Genomic DNA, 18,209 nt, shown 5'->3' on the forward strand with positions numbered 1-18,209 from the left:
ACCCTTGTAAGAATATGAAAATTGTTAATCACGTAAACAAAAGCAAAAATATTTATATAGGCTCTTGGATATTGTTGTAATAGTGAATCTGGGCTTCCATTGCAACCAGTTTTTGTGCAAATTATGTTTTCAACCCTACCGTGTCGGACTTCTAGCACATTAAAAATAGAGCTTATCAATAAATAAATAAATAGGTACGTAACGTTGTCTTCATAAATTTGTTGGGTGCGGACTTCTTGATGTTGCTGAGTTCGGAGTGTACTGCAATGACAACAACTACGTTCTTGACAAGTTGAGGCATTTGGATAGAGGGGAAATTTTGAGTAGTAAGCTTGTTAGGACGTAAAATTTAACCTTTCTCCAGTTTAATTTTCTTTTAAGTTCTAAACCTCTTCTACAGCAACAAAGAGCCAAGAGCTCTCCCTCCCTCACCACAAATTAGTATCCCCACAGCTCACAAAATCAGCAGCAAGTAAAATTTAAAAGTTATTCAATCCGTACGGTGACTCACACTACTTGTTGAAGTTTAAGAGAGGATTTCCACACCAAGAATGGAGCAGAAAAAAAGGAAAGAAAAAAGTCGTTTCTATCTGTCGTTGTTTTTTTACTTATAAGGTAGACGTAAAGAGAGAAAAACTCATATATCAAAATAAAAGAAAAAAAAATATTTTCTCTCCTCTTCTTACCATCCAAAGATACTGTAAATGACTTTTTATGGTTCATACGGTGGCTTTTAATGATCTGAATATACTTCATGTGATGACGAAAATTTACCCAATCCAAATGATCACAGTTAAAATCGTCAGGTGGGAAGTGAAGCATATTATAGACGGTTGATTCCAGGTTGTTCTAAATTCAACTACTAGGGTCCAAATTGAAGAATAACGGCCAAGTTTTCTGTTCACCAGATTACTACCTACTTGCGTACTGGAATAAATATAAGCATAGAAAGAAACATCGCCACATATGCCAAGCATAAGAGCTACAAACGGCATGCAAAGTAAGACCAGGCTGTTATTAAGTTTCTAATTACTTCTACCCCATTAGGGAAAAAGAAGGATTAAAATGATCCAGAATTAAGATTCGCCACACAATAGGCAAACAAAACAGCCACGTTGTATACTCCAATTGTTTTCTCAGCAGACAAGTCCCTAAGAACAAAACATACTCTAGCTACTAGCAAAAGGAAAATAACTGTTAATTGAACCCAGCAACAAATGGCAGTTGAAATCTCTTCTTTTGACTCCTAAAGCTCGTCCTGAAATTATAAACAATTAATCAGATAAGCAAGTGCAATAGATGCTGCGTATTTATCAAATTTACAAGGGTACATGATTATCAACATACATGATGAGCCGCTTCTGAAGGAGCCTCCTCATCCTCAGCATCTGAATCGCCCTTTTTCTTGATATCTGCGTCAGATTCCTCAGATTCTGCATCGTCGTCTTCTTCCTCATCCTGCCATCCAACAAATTTTATAGGTATAACTAAGCAACACAATGAAGAAAATAAAACTACACAAATTCTATAGGTACAACTAAGAAACACAATGAAGAAAATGAAACTATGGAACACTGAATAATCAAGAAAGGAGCTTACATCCAAATCTGACTCAGCATCCTTGGATTCCTGTTACCATGGAGAAGAGCAACATCAATATATTATCTTTGCAAAGCAGAAGAATGAATTATCTATATCTAGGAATAGTTCAGGGGGGAACATGTGTTGGATTGAAGAACAAATCATCCAGAATCAAGATAACAGCAGAAAAGTTATGCGGGATTAAAGTGTAATTTGCCAAATATGAATTTCAATCAGAATGTACGAGGACAAAAGAATGTCAGTGTCACATGCCAGCCTGGATCACTATATTATGGCTGTGACTTGCAAATGACAATAATATGCTCACTCGATATTCAGACACAATATCAGCAAAATTCTATAGAAGTTCTGAAAGTAATAGATCACCATATGCCTGCACTGGCAAGTACCTTATTATCGTGCTTGTAGCTATTACACTAAAATACATAACAAGTCATGGTGTGCATGTTCAGGCAACAAAGATACTTTATGTGTAGGATAAGTCTACCTCTTCTTTCTTCTTCTCAGCTTCATCAAATGCCGCCTTCTCAGCCTGCAATGTTTATGACATCAAAACAATGTCCAAACATATTCTGTAAAATGTATAGATTCAAGTACTGCTTAAAATAGCGTACATCTTTTTGCTTGCCCCATGTCTCTTCAGCAAGCTTCGTAGCATACTCGGGGTCATCACAGATCAGAATATTGTCAAACAAGGTTCCTGATTTCACCTGGCAAGAAAACCTCATTGGTCAGTATCTTGAAATATGTACGACGAGACCAAAGATCTTGATCAGATAAAAATACCTGCCACAACTCAATACCAATGTACTTCAAGCTGGAGAAAGCATAGACATACGGATCATCCTTGAAGTCTGAAAAAAAGTATAAGGTGAAGTTCTAGCTGCACCTCTAAGGAGCTAACAAGAAAACGCAAGAGCTTGTAATGGTGATAAACTGACGACATGTGAAAGTACCTGGGTTGTCAATCATTGGTGCCTTCCATTTGCCCTGGTAGTTAGGGTTCTTAATTTTCTGTCAAGCAGAAGAAATGGGTATCAGAAATTGGCTCCTACATTAAAGCCCTTATACAAATGAGGAGGATTTTACCTTTTGCTTCCATGGGCCCTTGTATTCAGGGTTAGGGATTGTTGGGGCTGTCCATTCACCGTCTTCTTCATCATCCCAATCCTCAGGCTGAAGCAAGTATTAAGAAAATGTCAGATTGCATAGCTGTTAATTGCAGATCAAGTACCAAGATTATTCTCCGTTTCTCTTCAAATCATAACTATAGTTTTTACTATAAATAAACTAAAGTCTTTTATAGGCTCTTGTGAAAGATTGGAAAAAGAAAGATTAGTTACCTTCTTGCCATCAGGATCAGGAATCTCCTTGGGAATGTCATCATAACCCTGCAAAAAGCATAAAAAAGTGAAACAGCCTTCTACAGATGTCTAGTTTACAATCATGAAAAAAATGAAAATCCAGATTTGATGGCATATTTCCCTCTAAATTACTATCCCGTGCAAATTTGAACAAAACAATGAGCTGCATGCTTCTTTAGAGGGATACCTACCATGTCCTATGCTTATAGGCAGAACAACAGCTAAGCAAGATACTACAAAAGAGTAGTAATCTTGCTAAGTTATTATGATTGCTTAGACATGACATAACAAATCTTCAAAGAAAATGCAAGTCAAACCATATTCATGTTCAGAGCAATTCTGTCAAATTCCTCTAAGATACATCTCATGATGACCAAATAGTGCCATCAGCAACAAACTCTTGCACTGCGACAATTACATAAATATTAGCGTGTACTATAATACCTCTGGTTTAGTATCTTCAGGATCAGGAATGTACTCCTTATCATCCCAATCTTCAGGCTGTAAGGGAGATAGTATCAATGAAATTAATAAATTACAAACAAGGCACTGCTAGGAAATTTGCAAGAAACGAAAATATGCATTTCCTACTTTTTTCGCTTCTGGGTCCTTTATTTTCTTTGGAGGAAGAATATCCCAGTCATCATAGACGCTCCCTGTTTTCTTCTCACTGTTATCAATCAGGATGCTGTATGTAGCATCAGGGCGAAGTATGAATGTGTACACATGAGTCAGCTGGTCAGTCTCGCAGGGCACTTCCTTTTTAATCAAATGATTCTTGCCATCACGAGTAAGAATAGCATGAACCTTCTTGGTGCTGTACCCACAAATATCTGGCCCAAACATGATACTGCAATACAAATATGGTATAATTTAGTCAGTCTTGAAAGAAGAAAGCTAGAACAAGTTGACTTGTAGAGGGAAGTAAAAATAAGTGTCCAATTTTACCTATAGGGTGTGTCACCACCGAACTTCTTTTGATCAACATCACCACTGAGCACCTTCACATAGCCACCTCCGCAGTCTAGCTTCTGTTCATGTTTAACAGAAAACTGCAGAACTAATGTCTTATCCTTGTTGGTGAACTCAGGAAATTCCGCAGAAATGGCGTAGAACCTATAGTCTTCAGAGGTTTGGATACCTGCCGACCAAAGTTTTAAAAAAATAGCATTAGCAAACAGGTAAAACTCAATGGTAGTTGCTTTATGCAGAATTATAAATTACAGCAGCAGGAAAATGATTACCTTTATCCTCAGGATCTCCATTCCATTTACCAGATGTATAGTTCCATTCACCTGCTGTGTTCTCATCTTTCTTCCAGTCAGATTTAACCCACCGATTCTCCCACCCATCTTGATAATACAACAAGAAATAACAAAAATCAGTAAGTACGTCAAACAACGATAACACAAAATGAATCACAACTGGAAGGAATTATTTGCCATAATTGATAACAATATACAGACTGATTTATAGATAACAACACGATCATTGGTCAAACCAATGATTAACTGTCAATAGAGTGATTACTGTTACGACAATAGCTTTGCAGGCAATGCCACTAAAAGACAGCATTCACCAAATCACATGAAAGGCGTCGATTCCAAATATTCCAAATAAGTTATTAACTATGAATGGCACTATTTGAGCACCACAACTTCACGTGATCATTAGATGTTGAGGAACGTTGTCATCATACTCACGAGATCCACGAGTCAGGACTTAAGCCATAAACCCTGGAAGACTAAACCCTAAACACTACAAACGAAAACATGACGAACAAAAATACCATCAGAAAATCGTAGATCAATAACCCAAGGAATCTCAAAAGTAAATAAGCAAAGAATTAATAACCTTCACCTGACAATTCTAAGCTAATCTGCTCACAGATCGTATAGCAATTCTTCAAAATAGCAACATAGAAAACACATTCGCAAGAAATATTCGACCATTTAATCCAAAATCTCACATCATTCTCTAGATCGAAGCAGATTCGACTATAAGCAGCCCAAATCCGTCGCATAGATACACAGATCAACCGAAACAGATCGAGAAATCAAGACTTCAAATAGAATATCCAACAACCCTAAATTAGATACAAGTGCCGACCCAGATCGCGTCTATAACGGGGTGAGAGATCAGAAACTGACGACACATCTAGAGATCGAACGGGATGAGTTAGGATCGATACCTTCGAATCGCTCTTCGAAGTAGACCTCAGCGAAGGCCGTCGACGCAAGCGCGAGAACCATTGCGACTGCCGCGGCGAGGCGGTGAGGCTTCGACCGGATCGCCATTGCCGAACAAAGCGAGGTCCTAACAGCTTCTATACTTCTCTACAGAAGAGAACGAGATGGAGATTGGAATTATATAGAAGGAAAATGAACGATACAGTCACCAACACTAAGCTTACCTCCTGCGGTTTATCACAGGATAGAACATTTAGTGGAAATTACCAAAAGAATGAGGTCGTCGAAAGGCGGTGACGGGAACGTGGTCCGTTGGATATACCAGCAGCTAGGTTACCAATAGGGCCCGTTGGTGGCATCTTAATCCAATGGTATAATGCCACGTGTCCAAATCGACGTGTTGCTCTGGGAATAGGAGCTAAATTGGGAAGTGTTTTCGAAAACCACGTTTTTACTCCCGTGTAGTTGTACACCGATTGGAGCTGGGAAAGAAAACAAATTGACGTTCCTCTTCGCCAGATTTACTAGGTTGCCATTTTGACGATTTCTTTGGAACTTTAATTACCTTTAACACCCTTTGAATGGCAATAATATCACTCGCACCCCCATGACCCATTGAAGGAAATTCGCAACAATCACACCCCTTAACTATTCGAGGGTGGAACGGTAATAGACGTCGTGCAATTTATCATATACCATAACGATGCATTTCTATTGGCTAAAGAGAAAATTATAATTATATATATATATATATATTAAATATCAATTTTGCCCTCATTCGATTAATTATGCATTAAATTATTTATAGGAAAATATAACACATGACTATTCAAAGTAAAAAAAAATTAAAATGGGGGTTCTGATCCTTATGTCGTTTCTTCGAGGGATGTGAATAATATTACGCATATATCGTGGGTGTTTGTGTAACAAAAATCTTCACTGAAATGTTAAACGGTAGCTTAGCTGCCCGAAGACCAAAATCGATAAGGAAAATGCACTAAATTAGCTCATATGGTTGGGAACATTCATGCAATTTGATCTTGGGGATTTTCTTCATTTGGTACACTAATTGTGACTTTTATACAGTTTACACCCTGCATTCTCAATTAAATTCAACCTGTGCTTTATTAAAGCACAGAAAACAACCTGCTTAGCTTGTGTTTCTTAGCAATTTAATAAAGAAACAGGGTGTAAACTGTAATAAAGAACATAAAGTATGTTGTCGAATAAAAAAAAATCCTTGATCTTATAATAATGAGGAATTATATAAAATTTGCAAATTGGGATTACTTATTTGACATTGTTGCCGACTACCAAGTTATTCATGGAAAACAAGTAACTCACAATTGAGTTGATTTTAAAGATTATAATCGTTTTAGCTAACATCACGTCTCATTTTCTCTCCTCCGGCGACTCCAGCTCTACTAGAGTTTGGCTTCAATGACAGCGAGGAAGAGGAAAAAGAGAAAGAAGAATAGTAGATGGAAGAAAGAGGAGACGAATAAAAGAAGAGAGAAAGAAAGAATATCTCTCACAGGAGCTAGAGCCGGAAAGGCTCTTAGAAGAGGAAGGACGGAAAAGAAAAAAAATCCTTGCAAAGAGCTAGAGCCGGAGAAGTTTTTAACTTGAGTCTTAAGATTCTTTGCCCCGCTTTAATGGTTTGAGATCTATCATCTGTGCCTTGAATGTATAATTTTACATTGATTTGTATTAATTTAAAGTGGCTTTTGTATGCATGCTCTTCAAAATCTCCTTATTTGCTTATATATGCCAAATATAAAGGAGATTAAAAATTGTGGAAGAAGGAATTGTACATGTTACCGATTACCTTACAAGATTTACATGACATATTTATATACAAACAAGTATGATGCACATCATGAGATCATTGATACCTAGATCTAAATGAGGAATAAAATATATGATTGAGAATTTTAATTAGATATATATGTCAAGTTTCTCTTTGGGATGTTGCCAGAATTCCTAATGCCTAACCTATTTGCTTGAGATTTTATTTGTACAGTATTTTTATGTGGAATTTTAGTTACTTTTTGATAATTATTAAATAAAAAAATATTTATTAAACGGGTCGTGTTATCACGACCCGTTTAACCCATTTAATAAACCGGTCGTGTTAACACGACACGATAACACAACCCGTCTAACCCGATTACCCTATATAAAATTTAAATTTTATTCTATAAAAATAATGCGTTTAACAAACAAATTAACCTACTTTCATCATTAAACTCTTTCAAACATAAAAATTACAGTTCTATTAATTTTAGCTAGATCCTGAGCACAAAGAAGAGCATCCGCTGCTTTGGGAGGAGCGCCGACGACAGCCACCGGGAGGAGTTGCTAGGTTTGAAGTCGACGGGGAGAAAGGAACAGAGCTCCCAGCTATGCGATTAACAAGGCGGAGGCGGCAGATGGAGGTGGAGGCGAAGGAGGAGGAGGAGGCGACAGATGGAGGCGGGCGAATTTTTTCCCCTCTTTTTCGTTGAGGCGACCGGAGAAGAGTGAAGAGTGGAGAGGTGGTGTAATTAGATCTAGGGTTTTAGTTTATATATTAAACGGGTTAGCGGGTTGACCCGACCTGATCCGATCCAACATGTATGCTTAAACGGGTCAAAATGGGTCAATAGTATAAATCCGAACACAACTCGATTATTAAACGGGTTAGACGGATTGACCCGTTTACGACCCGAACCCGATTATACTAAACCCAAACCTGATTAAAAGCCGAATTATCATGTTGTCGGGTTATCAGGTCGGGTCAAAATTTGACATCCCTAATTTATATAGATCTTGTCAAATAAGCACATAATATTATATAAATTTATATTCCATCATCTCTGACTGAGATTCTAAACAAGCCAAACTGCTGATCTTTGCTCGGTTTAGACTCATAATTAAAATTTTCGAACATAAAATAAGATATAAAAACAAGCTATAATTATAGATCTTTGCTCGGTTTAGACTCATAATTAAAATTTTCGAACATAAAATAAGATATAAAAACAAGCTATAATTATAGTTTATGCTCGACTCAAAAAGAATTCGAGCCTAACTCATGTTCGACTTGTTTGGCTTGGCGAGTCAAGTCAAGCTTATTCAAAACTCAGCTTAGTGGTAGGATTAAAGTAACTTATGAAACAAAAAATCTAACCAATAAATATAAATCTAATGATTAGAATACCTGTTAACAAGCAATTAATCTTCAACAGTTATATATATATATATATATAAGCTATATCGATACAAATATGAGCAAGTTAAGCTTTTCCACATGGTCCACATCTCATATTATATGCTCCTGTCGTCCCACGTCGTCCCAACGAACCTGTTTGGCGGATTATATTACTTTAAGTGTGTCACTACATTCAAAATAAGTCATTAGATTACTTTTGAGTTGTTTGAAGATTTCAGGCATTCTTTTCAACTCGTAGGAATTTGATACTTTTGTCGATCCTTTTCCTTCTTAAACGATCGTTTTGTTTCTACTGTTGCTTTTGGAAGAGTTGCGGCTATCTGAATTGGATCAAGTTCGGAGCTTTACATGTATTTTTAATCCATTTTAGTTGCTGAGCTACATGTTTCTTTTCCTGCAGAATTCATTGCTCAAGTTGTTTAAGTTATCTACTATTTGAATAATTAGCTTAAATCTCTCTTCTAATTTTTTCTGAGAAATCGATCAAAAGCACATTTTCTGCCTATATCATATCACCACCTTTGTTCCAGATTCCATACATTTCATAGCATTACTCTTGTTAGGTCTTGTTGGATTAGATGTGAGTTACTAGTGTAACTATGGCTCTCTTCCTTCAAATGCATGAGCACTTAGCTAAATATGTCCTTCTATGCTCTCTTGTTGATTGTTTCCAATGCTTTGTATCCAAGTCTCCACAAGTTATCAGTTAATTATGTACCAACAAAGTAAGAATGTTTGCATTTTCATGATGGATAATTTCATGCATAACTTTTTGTTATTTACTTCAAACCTTGTGAAAGTGGTCTGATAGTTAGATGCATTGCTTGAAAATGTATATGACTAAGGTTTCCACTTTAAGCACTAGAAGCCTAGCAGTTTTATTTTCTTTGGTTTGATATCTCTTTTCTACTACTGAAGGCAGTAGAGTGATAAAATGCAGTCAAAGTGTTCCAGTGGATTTAACTTTTTCTTCTTGTCTTCCTTTTAAGTGTTTTCCTTGCAAATTAAACTACTTTGCTGATAGTAAAAGCTGTTGCTTTTAAGATTATTCTGAACAAATGAATGGTACATAAGTGGTTTTGATATATCTTTTTGGGTTCAGTTAGCAGGATTCTACTCATGATGCTTCCTTTCCCTGATTTAGTTGTCTAGATATACTAAGTTAGTTTATCTGTTGCCCAGTTGGTTGTATATACTTGTGCTTAGTGTGGTAGCTAACTATGCATTCCATGCAGTGGCTTATGATGTATATTTAGTTGTTGCAGGGTGCTCCTGATGCTTACAAGCTAATGCTTTAAGCTAGCTTAATCTTAATGTCGAGTAATTTTACCTATTTTTTCTCCTAGCTCTCACTCATCTGGGAAATAAGAATATGCTTATTCTAGATTATATAGTTTCCTTATATTGGTATAATAACTAAAGAACTATTTATGCGTATACTAGTATAGTAAGATCTACTTCTTTTTCCTCTAATCTTCTATCTAATATTTTTATATTTTTCAATTACTATTTTATTCTTAAAAATATATCACTTCCATCACTCTTCTCTCTCTCCTCCTTGTCCGTCTATCTATTATAAAAGAGTATTTCAATCATTTGCCAAGCTATCATGTCAACTTTATATTACATTAAAAGTAATTATTATATAATATACTACTATACAACTAAACACTAAACACTATAACAACTTATACCGGTATAAGCTTTCTTATGCTAATATAGAATTAGAATAACTATACTGGTTCTATTTTCGCCCTCAACTTGGGATAGTATAATCAAATTCCAAAGCTCACATTCTCTGCAGGGCCTTTGCTGTATGGCAGCCAGGACAAATTCTAAAGCAAACTCCTCATCACTGAAATACAGGTGCATTTAGATCTTACTTTTGGGCTGATTCATCCCCAAAGACCACCCAAATTGAGGTCTAATTATCTACTGAGACTAATGCTTCTACACAAGCAATTAATGCTTTTGAACACATTTTCAATACTTAGATTGCAGGGTTTCTTGCTTAGGTTGTGTTCAGGTATACTTTTGTTGGCATGACTTCCTTGATGCTTTCTAGACAATAAGTTGAAGGTGCTCAGAATTCTATAAAACAAAGAGAGGTCTGCCGAGCAACAATTTACTCATTTATCTGATCCAATAAAGACATGGACCTCCCAATTATAGTAGTTTAGTAAATAGTTTTAAAACCAGAACTAGTAGATCAGTAACTCCTGTGGTTTATATGAACATTGGGCATTTATATTGGTAATTATTGTGTAGCCTTACTTACTCTAATAATAAATCTTAGTGGGGACCCAACTATAATGGGAAAAGTAAGTCTACTTTTCTCAATCAAGATCTGGATCCATGTAAGACTTATCCACCTCTGCTTATCCCCCCCCACCTGTTGCTAGATAAAAGGGTGGGGGGGGGGGGGGGTTTATCCATGGACCATGGTAGAGAAACAATGCCAGTCTTTCTCGTAGTTGACCTCGTGGGACAAGTCTCGCCAAGACCGATGGATGATGCGCCCCATGGCCATGAACATGACTTCATGGGGAAATAAAAGGATCACTTATCCCGCGAATAAAGTCCAGAAGTAGCATGAGGTATTCACATTTCATGTGGACACGAGTAGAGCATGATTCCATCTTTCCTCTACCATGCAAGTCAACGCCTATTCAACTCGCATCATACCTCGTTTTAAATACTGTTAGCTGACTACAGCTTCCAATTCACGGTTTCTCTATAATCAGAATTATTAGATGCATACAATGGATAACTTTAACGTACACCACCCAAGTAAAAAGAAACACTTGTAAATCTAGTACTCTTTACTGTATTTTTTCTTCTTAACTTATAATGATTCAATTAATTTATTATTACTCCATCACTGCTTTCCAATTCTTATTTAAAAAATACTCCCTCTTTTGCTGCCAAAAGACCAATGATAAGATAACTTATCCCAAGATCAACTATTCAACTTTGACTGCAATTCCTTTATCGCCCACCAAAACATCCTCTGTTGCTCTAGACTATGGACAGACTTATCCACCGATAAACCTCCCCTTTATCCTTCAATCGTGAATAAGATCGGACGGTCTTATGCTGCAGGAGTTGGCGATTTTGCAATTAAATTTTTTAATTTAATATATAATACGGACTGCATATATTTATTATTATAATTAAATACACATAATTTAGACATTAAATTTTAGTATTGCAAAAGCTTCGTCAGAACCATCGCATATATATGATTATTATAAAAGTAGAAAAATCGAACCACGCTATCTTGGGAAACCTATGTCGTAAATACGCCAAACTTCAAGTCCATTTATTATCCCCTCCTTCCTCCGTATTCCAAGTCGCAAAAGGGTGCGGAGAAGAGAGAGAGAGAGGGGCACAGAAGAGAGAGAGACAAAGGGGAAAGGAGGTCTCTCTCTGCGATTTTAATGGCGGTTAGGGTTTTCTTTTCATTATTCTATTAAACCCTCCCCCTTTTTTTATTCCCTTCGTTTCTCCCCGCTTCCAATTCCGGGCAAAAACCCTAGTACTCACTTCTTCGGCTCCGCCCTCGAATTCGCCTTCGGGGGAGGAGCTTCGCCGTCCACCGTAATAATCGCTGCTCGATGGGAGGACAGGTGAAGGCGCCCAACTCGTCGAATAATAACATGCAGGTGAGTAGGAATTAGGGGTTCTTTCTTGCTTGCTTTCTGTGCTCGAAATCTTGGATCTTGTTTCGTGCCCTAGATTCGTTTAGTAGGGTTAGCGCACTGGTTCTTGCTGTTTATTACTTATCGGAAAGCGTGTGAGGTGTTTTGGATGGATTTATTGAGTGTAATTCGTAATGGTTTTTTTGATTTTGTAGAATGAGTGATTCCGGCTCGTTTTTTTAACTGTAAATTTCTGTAACTTTTGCTGAACATTTGGTGCATAGTGCTCTTGGAGTTTGATAATTGGAAGTGGGTATTTTTCTGTGGCACTCCGTACACCTGGTGTGTAGAAGATCTGGCTCTTTTGATAAGGACTTAGCGGATTTGGTTTTTTGATATATTTTATTGTCTTATTGGAGGGTGCTTGGCAATTGAATGTTGCTATATTTCATCTTGAATGCCATGTTGACGGTTATTGGATCAGACGTATGATTATATGGGTGCATTTTGCTTACTCGGTGATGAATCATAATCATATAGCTGACGGTAAAATTGTTTGGTGGATTGAACTAGTTTGGGTTCATATTGAGTTAAAGCAGACCCCTGCAAAACCTATGGCTCGAATAATTTAGTAGCTGCTAAACTTCCACAACCTAGTTATTCCCCAGCTTATTCTCAGTAAATGTACACGCCCATAAAGATTGACGACAGTAAGTCTAATGTTTATTATCTCTCTTTAGAATTTAATTTAACACACTATTTCATTTTGCAAATTAATCCCTACTGGTTAGGTTGCTGTCCGTAATGCACTTTAAATCTTGAACTTAGTGTAAAGACTAAAGACCATAATTGGAATATCATGTTTAGCTTCTCACTTAAATGTTTAGTAGGATGATCTTCATAGCTATTATTCCTGTAGTGTGCAGAACATAATTGTGGTCAATGATCTTGTTCAAATCATAAATTGTTAATGCTGAAGCTCTAGTTGTTTTGGACTCGACAAGTTTAAATTTTTCGTAGTTTTTGGGTCTCATTGGAGGCCCTAAGACAGTCAATTAGGGGATCAAAATGTAGAGCTGAAACTAGTCAAACTACAGATAAGTTGAAGATGACTTGAAGATAGCCATGGAAGCCATGTATTCACTAGTTCCTTTTATGATCTAGCAAGTTTTGGTGTCTTACATATTAGTCGCATCAATCTTAACAGGCTCCACCGATACAATGCATGTAGGAAGATACGATTGCCATGCAATACAATCATGGAAAATAGGATGCTACGGTAAAAAGATATACTTATTAGTGTCATGGTTCGTTGGATTGGGATCAGCCGAACCAAATCTTGATCTAAGCTCGATCCGAACTCTCTCTCTCTCTCTCTCTCTCTCTCTTTCACTCTTTCTTCTCTCTCTTTCACTATTTTTTTTTTCTCTCCTTACCATATAACCATTGTTTCTCTTACAAAGAGATCTAGCTTCAACAAACTCTGACGAACCGGTATATAATTTTTTAATTTATTTTTTTTATTTCTCTTTTTGTTTTTTTCATTTCTTCCACTCTCTTCCTTTTTCTTCTTCTTTTTCGATGCACCATGGTTTTTCGTTCTTTTATTTAATTTTCTTCCACTCACTCTCTTTCTAATCCCTTCTTTTTAATTTTTATTGCATCATAGTTTTTCTTTCTTTTTTTATTTTTGATAAATTTTTAAATTTTTTTATAGAAGTTCTCCTACATTTTTAAATAATATTTAGAAATTTACGTAATTAAAAAGACAGATCTGATTACGTATCTTTTTTTTCGGAAGGCCAATTCTGATTCCGATATCGATTTTTCAAACCTTGGTTAGTGTAACTGTACAATTAGTGATTCTGTAGTTTTCAACTTATGTGGTGCAAGTGGTCCGCAGAGCAGGCACTTAAAAATAAGGATTCTATCAAACTATGCATTTTCTATGTTAGGTTAGAGAATTTGATTCATTATATGCATCAATAATTGTATATCCTCATGCTCAAATTGACTTCTTTATTGTGGCAACTGTAGTGAATTGCCATCGCGGTCAAATCTTTGCAATGATGGATATCTCTTAAAGGTAGGTGACAAGCAAGTAGTAGGAAGTCCATAATGAGTGAGGTTGAAAAACTTTGATAGCAACAATTGAACTTTTTAAGGAATCTTAGGTGCATCTATAATGCATAAAGGTTGATATCTGTCCTATCATTTTGAAACTTCTCTTTTCAAGAATTATAACAACTTTGCTCCCAAGAGAGCTGAAGGGGCTTTATTCCTTTCCTTGGATAAGATGCAGATTTTGGGGTGCAAGGGAATCAACATTGTCCTTGATAAAGGTATTGGTAACTTTTTGTATGTCATGTCATGTCCTCCTATCAAGATCCTTAGAGTTACTTAACAAAAGATGGCATATCAATGGGTACAGCATCACACCAAAATTTATTCCAATATGGCTTACCTATAGAAAACTTCACAATATAGTGGCTTATCATTGGGATATTGACAATGATAATTCTATTTTATCATTGTCCAAGCGAGACCTTCCTCCTTTGAATTGGGCTGTTTTATTGCTTTTCTAGTTTTTCAGTTTCGAGCGAAAGCTTATCTTCCATTTTCTGATTTATGAAATTCTCAGTGCTGGCACTGTTTATAACAACAGAGCAGTTATCTTTTGATATATGTATTTGATAGAAAGATATTTGGTTACTTTTTGAAATATCCTCCTTTACTATACCTTCTTCTGTTTAAAGTCTCATTTAGATCCACAATGTCTTCACTTTGCTAGGGGCTCTGAAGGTGAGTTGACATAGAAATGTTTGCATTGGTAGATGGATACATTATTTACTTATTTATTTATTTATATGAATTTTCAGTACTAGGTGCTAACATAGTTGGGGGAGTTAGATACCCAAGCATCATGACCTAACGATCCATGCCACTTTGTACTCGGAAAATTTGAGAATTGCATTACGGTTACTTTTCTGAGTTTTGGGTGCTCTCCTAGAGAAACAACTCTACAAGAATTGTCTTTGGATCTTGTTAGGTGGTCAATGTTATCTTTAAGAAGTATTTGGTCTATTTTTTCCATATGGCATTCTTATATTTATTCTCTTTGTTTTGCTTGGTGATTGTATTTTTAAATGCTGCTGTTTAAATAGTCTGCCTAGATTTTTTTATAATGCATTTCCATATATTCACATGTTTATATGGTTGAGCATACTGTGCTGCTTTGATCTGTTCCTTTTTCTTGTCTATTTGATGTGGATCAGCCAGATACTTGGGACATCTAGGGAAAGTTATCTAGATTTTGATCTTATTTGCATTGATTTTTGCTGTGCATGAGTCCTCTATCATATTGATTATTTATTTTGTTGTAGCCTTAACCTTCTTTCTCAGGTCTCAATATTGTTGTCATTCTTATTATATATTCTCATTCTGTTGTCAGTGTTTATATGTTAATTCAAGCTAGATACCTATTTTTGCCATTTTTCTGTTAAAGTCATACATTTATCTGACCTTTCTGAAATCGTATCAGCGTGTTAAGGTATACCGCTTGAATGATGAGGGAAAGTGGGATGACCAGGGAACAGGACATGTGTCTGTTGAATATCTGGAGGTCGGTTTTGCTACTTTCAGTTTTTTTTTTGTGATCATTCTTATTTCAGTGACACTGACTCATTTTTACACGTTCCATCACACTGAATTGTTTTGGGTATATTGTAGTGTTATCTCATGAAGTTGTTTGTTGAGATTGTCTGGTTAAGTTCTTATGTTATATATGTCTACTCTTATAATTTTGCATGTTAGGAAAAGGCGTTTGGTGTCAACATAACATCAAATGAGTTTTCTGAGACATCTAGAACTCGATGATCGATGGTCTAAGTGAAGGATTCAGTAGATATTTGTAGAATGATGAGTATGGAACCATAGAGGTCCTCACATATAATGCCTTTTTGAGCTCAGGAATATGTTAGTGCTGATGATGACCGGATATGCTGAAAATCTTTTTAATGTGTTATACTGTTAGGCATGAAACAATAATAATGATAAATTAGACAAATTTGTCCCTTGCATGAGATATACTTACTGGAGTTACGAAGCATTAGCATGAGTCAGTGTAAACATGACCTCTTGGTGACGATAAATTAGAGAACTATACCATTGATGTGAAACAAATGGATCGTTAGGATTCTAGGAATGATGATGGTGAAAGAAAGATAAAAAGAATGGGGTTTCACACCTCCATTCTCAATTAGGGTTTCACACCCAAAACTCACATTGGAGATCTTAATTTTTTTTTTATTTCTTCATTAACCTCGATTGAGTAAATAGTTGGCCTATTTATAGACCTTACAAATGACAATAAGCAAATAACACCCTAAACAATTGCGAAAAAGTAAATATAATCCTAAACACCATAAATAGCAAATGTATAATAAAAATACTTGACTTAAGACTAATTTTCTGAAGGAGGAACTGCATTAATACATGTGCCTGTGTAATATATCAGTGATGTCCGCATCACCCACACATTAGAAACATAATGGTGTGAATTATGAAGTATTAGCATGACTTAAGCCTTTCGGCTCGAGGAAAGTACTGCACACCTTGATCATGTTCTACTCGCCAAGTTCACTCGACATTGATCCTATGGGTCAAAGCTCCTATTTACCCATAATATATTGAAATAACACTAGCGGTTTTTCGACAGGAAAGGCAGTTGACTTCGTTGAATATTTTGTTGTGAATGAACAAGATATTGAGGAATTGTCCATAGAGCCAGTTTGACGAGAAGTTTCTGAAAACGCAGTGCTACTAGGCATCAAATCTCATGTTGATAAAAAATAATTGAAGATCTAGCAAGTCAGAGCGTAAGCTAGTGAGGCTTTTGGCTACTGGACTCTAGCCAAAGCGAAAAAAGACAGGTGGAGGAGGAGCAACATCTTATTCACACAAAATTCTCTTCATGTATTGAAACATCACTCTATATAAAAGAGTGGCATAAGCTTGAATGTAGGAGAATATATCTTTATGTACTTGATCATAAGCAATGTTTTGAAAGGCAACAATGGGTTGTGGGCAGTCATCCCATCACATAGTTTTTAAGTGAAAGGCAGGTGACAAGGTGGTCTAGCATTTATAATATATATAAAATTTAAATATATGATATATAATATATAATAATATGGCTAAAAATCACAGGAGCAACAAAATTGACACTAAGATTACACGTATTTATAAATTTGGAGTCATAACTAATCTTTTTTCTCCTCTAACAATTACAAAATTCATAGAAGAAGAAAAATGGAAAATCCCTAGGCTACACTTCTACTACAGCTCAGTTGCCTACTATCTATTTACAACAATACAGAATAGGGCAAAAGTGGAAACATAGGGAACAAAAAATGAAAAGAGAGCTAAAGATGAGATCCTGTTTGGGGGGGGGACATTGTTGGAGAGGGAGAGGAGGATGCAGTGGAAGAAGGGGATGAGGCAGGGGATGCGGAGGATGTGCATATACGGAGAAGGAGAGGAGCTCGACGCAAACCGTTGCCCTCGCCTTGTGCTGCTACTCAGTACTGCTTGAGAGAGCAGAGGGGTTCTCAAGCAGAGGAGACCAGTTAGGGCTCAAATCAAGGGAAGAGGAAAGAAGTGGATGTGCATATACGGAGAAGGAGAGGAGCTCGACGCAAACTGTTGCCCTCGCCTTGTGCCGCTACTCAGTACTGCTTGAGAGAGTAGAGGGGTTCTCAAGCAGAGGAGACCAGTTAGGGCTCAAATCAAGGGAAGAGGAAAGAAGTGGATCGAGATTTTTTTTTATAGTTTAGTTCTCAAACTCGTTACCTGTCCTCACGCGATCCTTCTCGTTATTTTGCCAAAACCAATCCACCGCCACATTTTCACTATACGGAGTGGTCAGTGCTCCACCTTGCCAAGGCGGCTGCCATGGTTGCCTTTTGATACACTAGTCATAAGCTTTTCATACGTTGCAAAGAGGATGTGAATGAAGGAGAATATAGGCCAGTCTTTCTAGATTCTCTTTCCAAAGTTAATGGGCACTCGTGGTCAGATTACTTTCTCTATGCACCTGCAGGAATTTATAGTTGATTGATGAAATCCCACTTGCTGTGAGCAGGGAATACAATATTTGTTCTAATTTGTACTACTGTCTTTTTATTTCTTAATTGGAACA

At 36.5% G+C, this 18,209-nt stretch overlaps 2 protein-coding genes across 5 annotated transcripts in view; one reads left to right on the forward strand and one right to left on the reverse strand.

Moving 5' to 3' along the window:
* Positions 1-994: 994 nt before the first annotated feature.
* On the reverse strand, positions 995-5,377 carry LOC140799234 (calreticulin-like). The gene is made up of 14 exons (XM_073153435.1): positions 5,158-5,377; positions 4,211-4,318; positions 3,915-4,107; positions 3,558-3,816; positions 3,411-3,467; positions 2,946-2,993; positions 2,692-2,778; positions 2,559-2,616; positions 2,389-2,456; positions 2,217-2,312; positions 2,090-2,134; positions 1,600-1,629; positions 1,348-1,458; positions 995-1,258 (listed from the first exon to the last, which is right to left on the reverse strand). Exons 1-14 carry the CDS (start codon positions 5,261-5,263, stop codon positions 1,247-1,249), a joined length of 1,278 nt encoding a protein of 425 aa, XP_073009536.1. The 5' UTR covers positions 5,264-5,377; the 3' UTR covers positions 995-1,246.
* A 6,342-nt stretch (positions 5,378-11,719) lies between these two features.
* LOC140798617 (uncharacterized) overlaps positions 11,720-18,209 on the forward strand; it is a 33,590-nt gene continuing 27,100 nt past the window's right edge. For 2 of the 4 annotated variants that reach the window (XM_073152545.1, XM_073152547.1), the window contains exons 1-2: positions 11,720-12,034; positions 15,552-15,632. In XM_073152545.1, coding sequence (XP_073008646.1) covers positions 11,987-12,034; positions 15,552-15,632 — 129 coding nt within the window. In that variant the 5' untranslated portion in view covers positions 11,720-11,986. The remainder of the gene's footprint in view (positions 12,035-15,551; positions 15,633-18,209) is intronic. The other 2 variants (XM_073152544.1, XM_073152546.1) reach the window with 1 other exon arrangement.

Source organism: Typha latifolia, chromosome 12, assembly GCF_019914945.1.
Source record: "Typha latifolia isolate L0001 chromosome 12, TyphaL0001v2, whole genome shotgun sequence".
NCBI classification, from domain to species: Eukaryota; Viridiplantae; Streptophyta; class Magnoliopsida; order Poales; family Typhaceae; genus Typha; species Typha latifolia.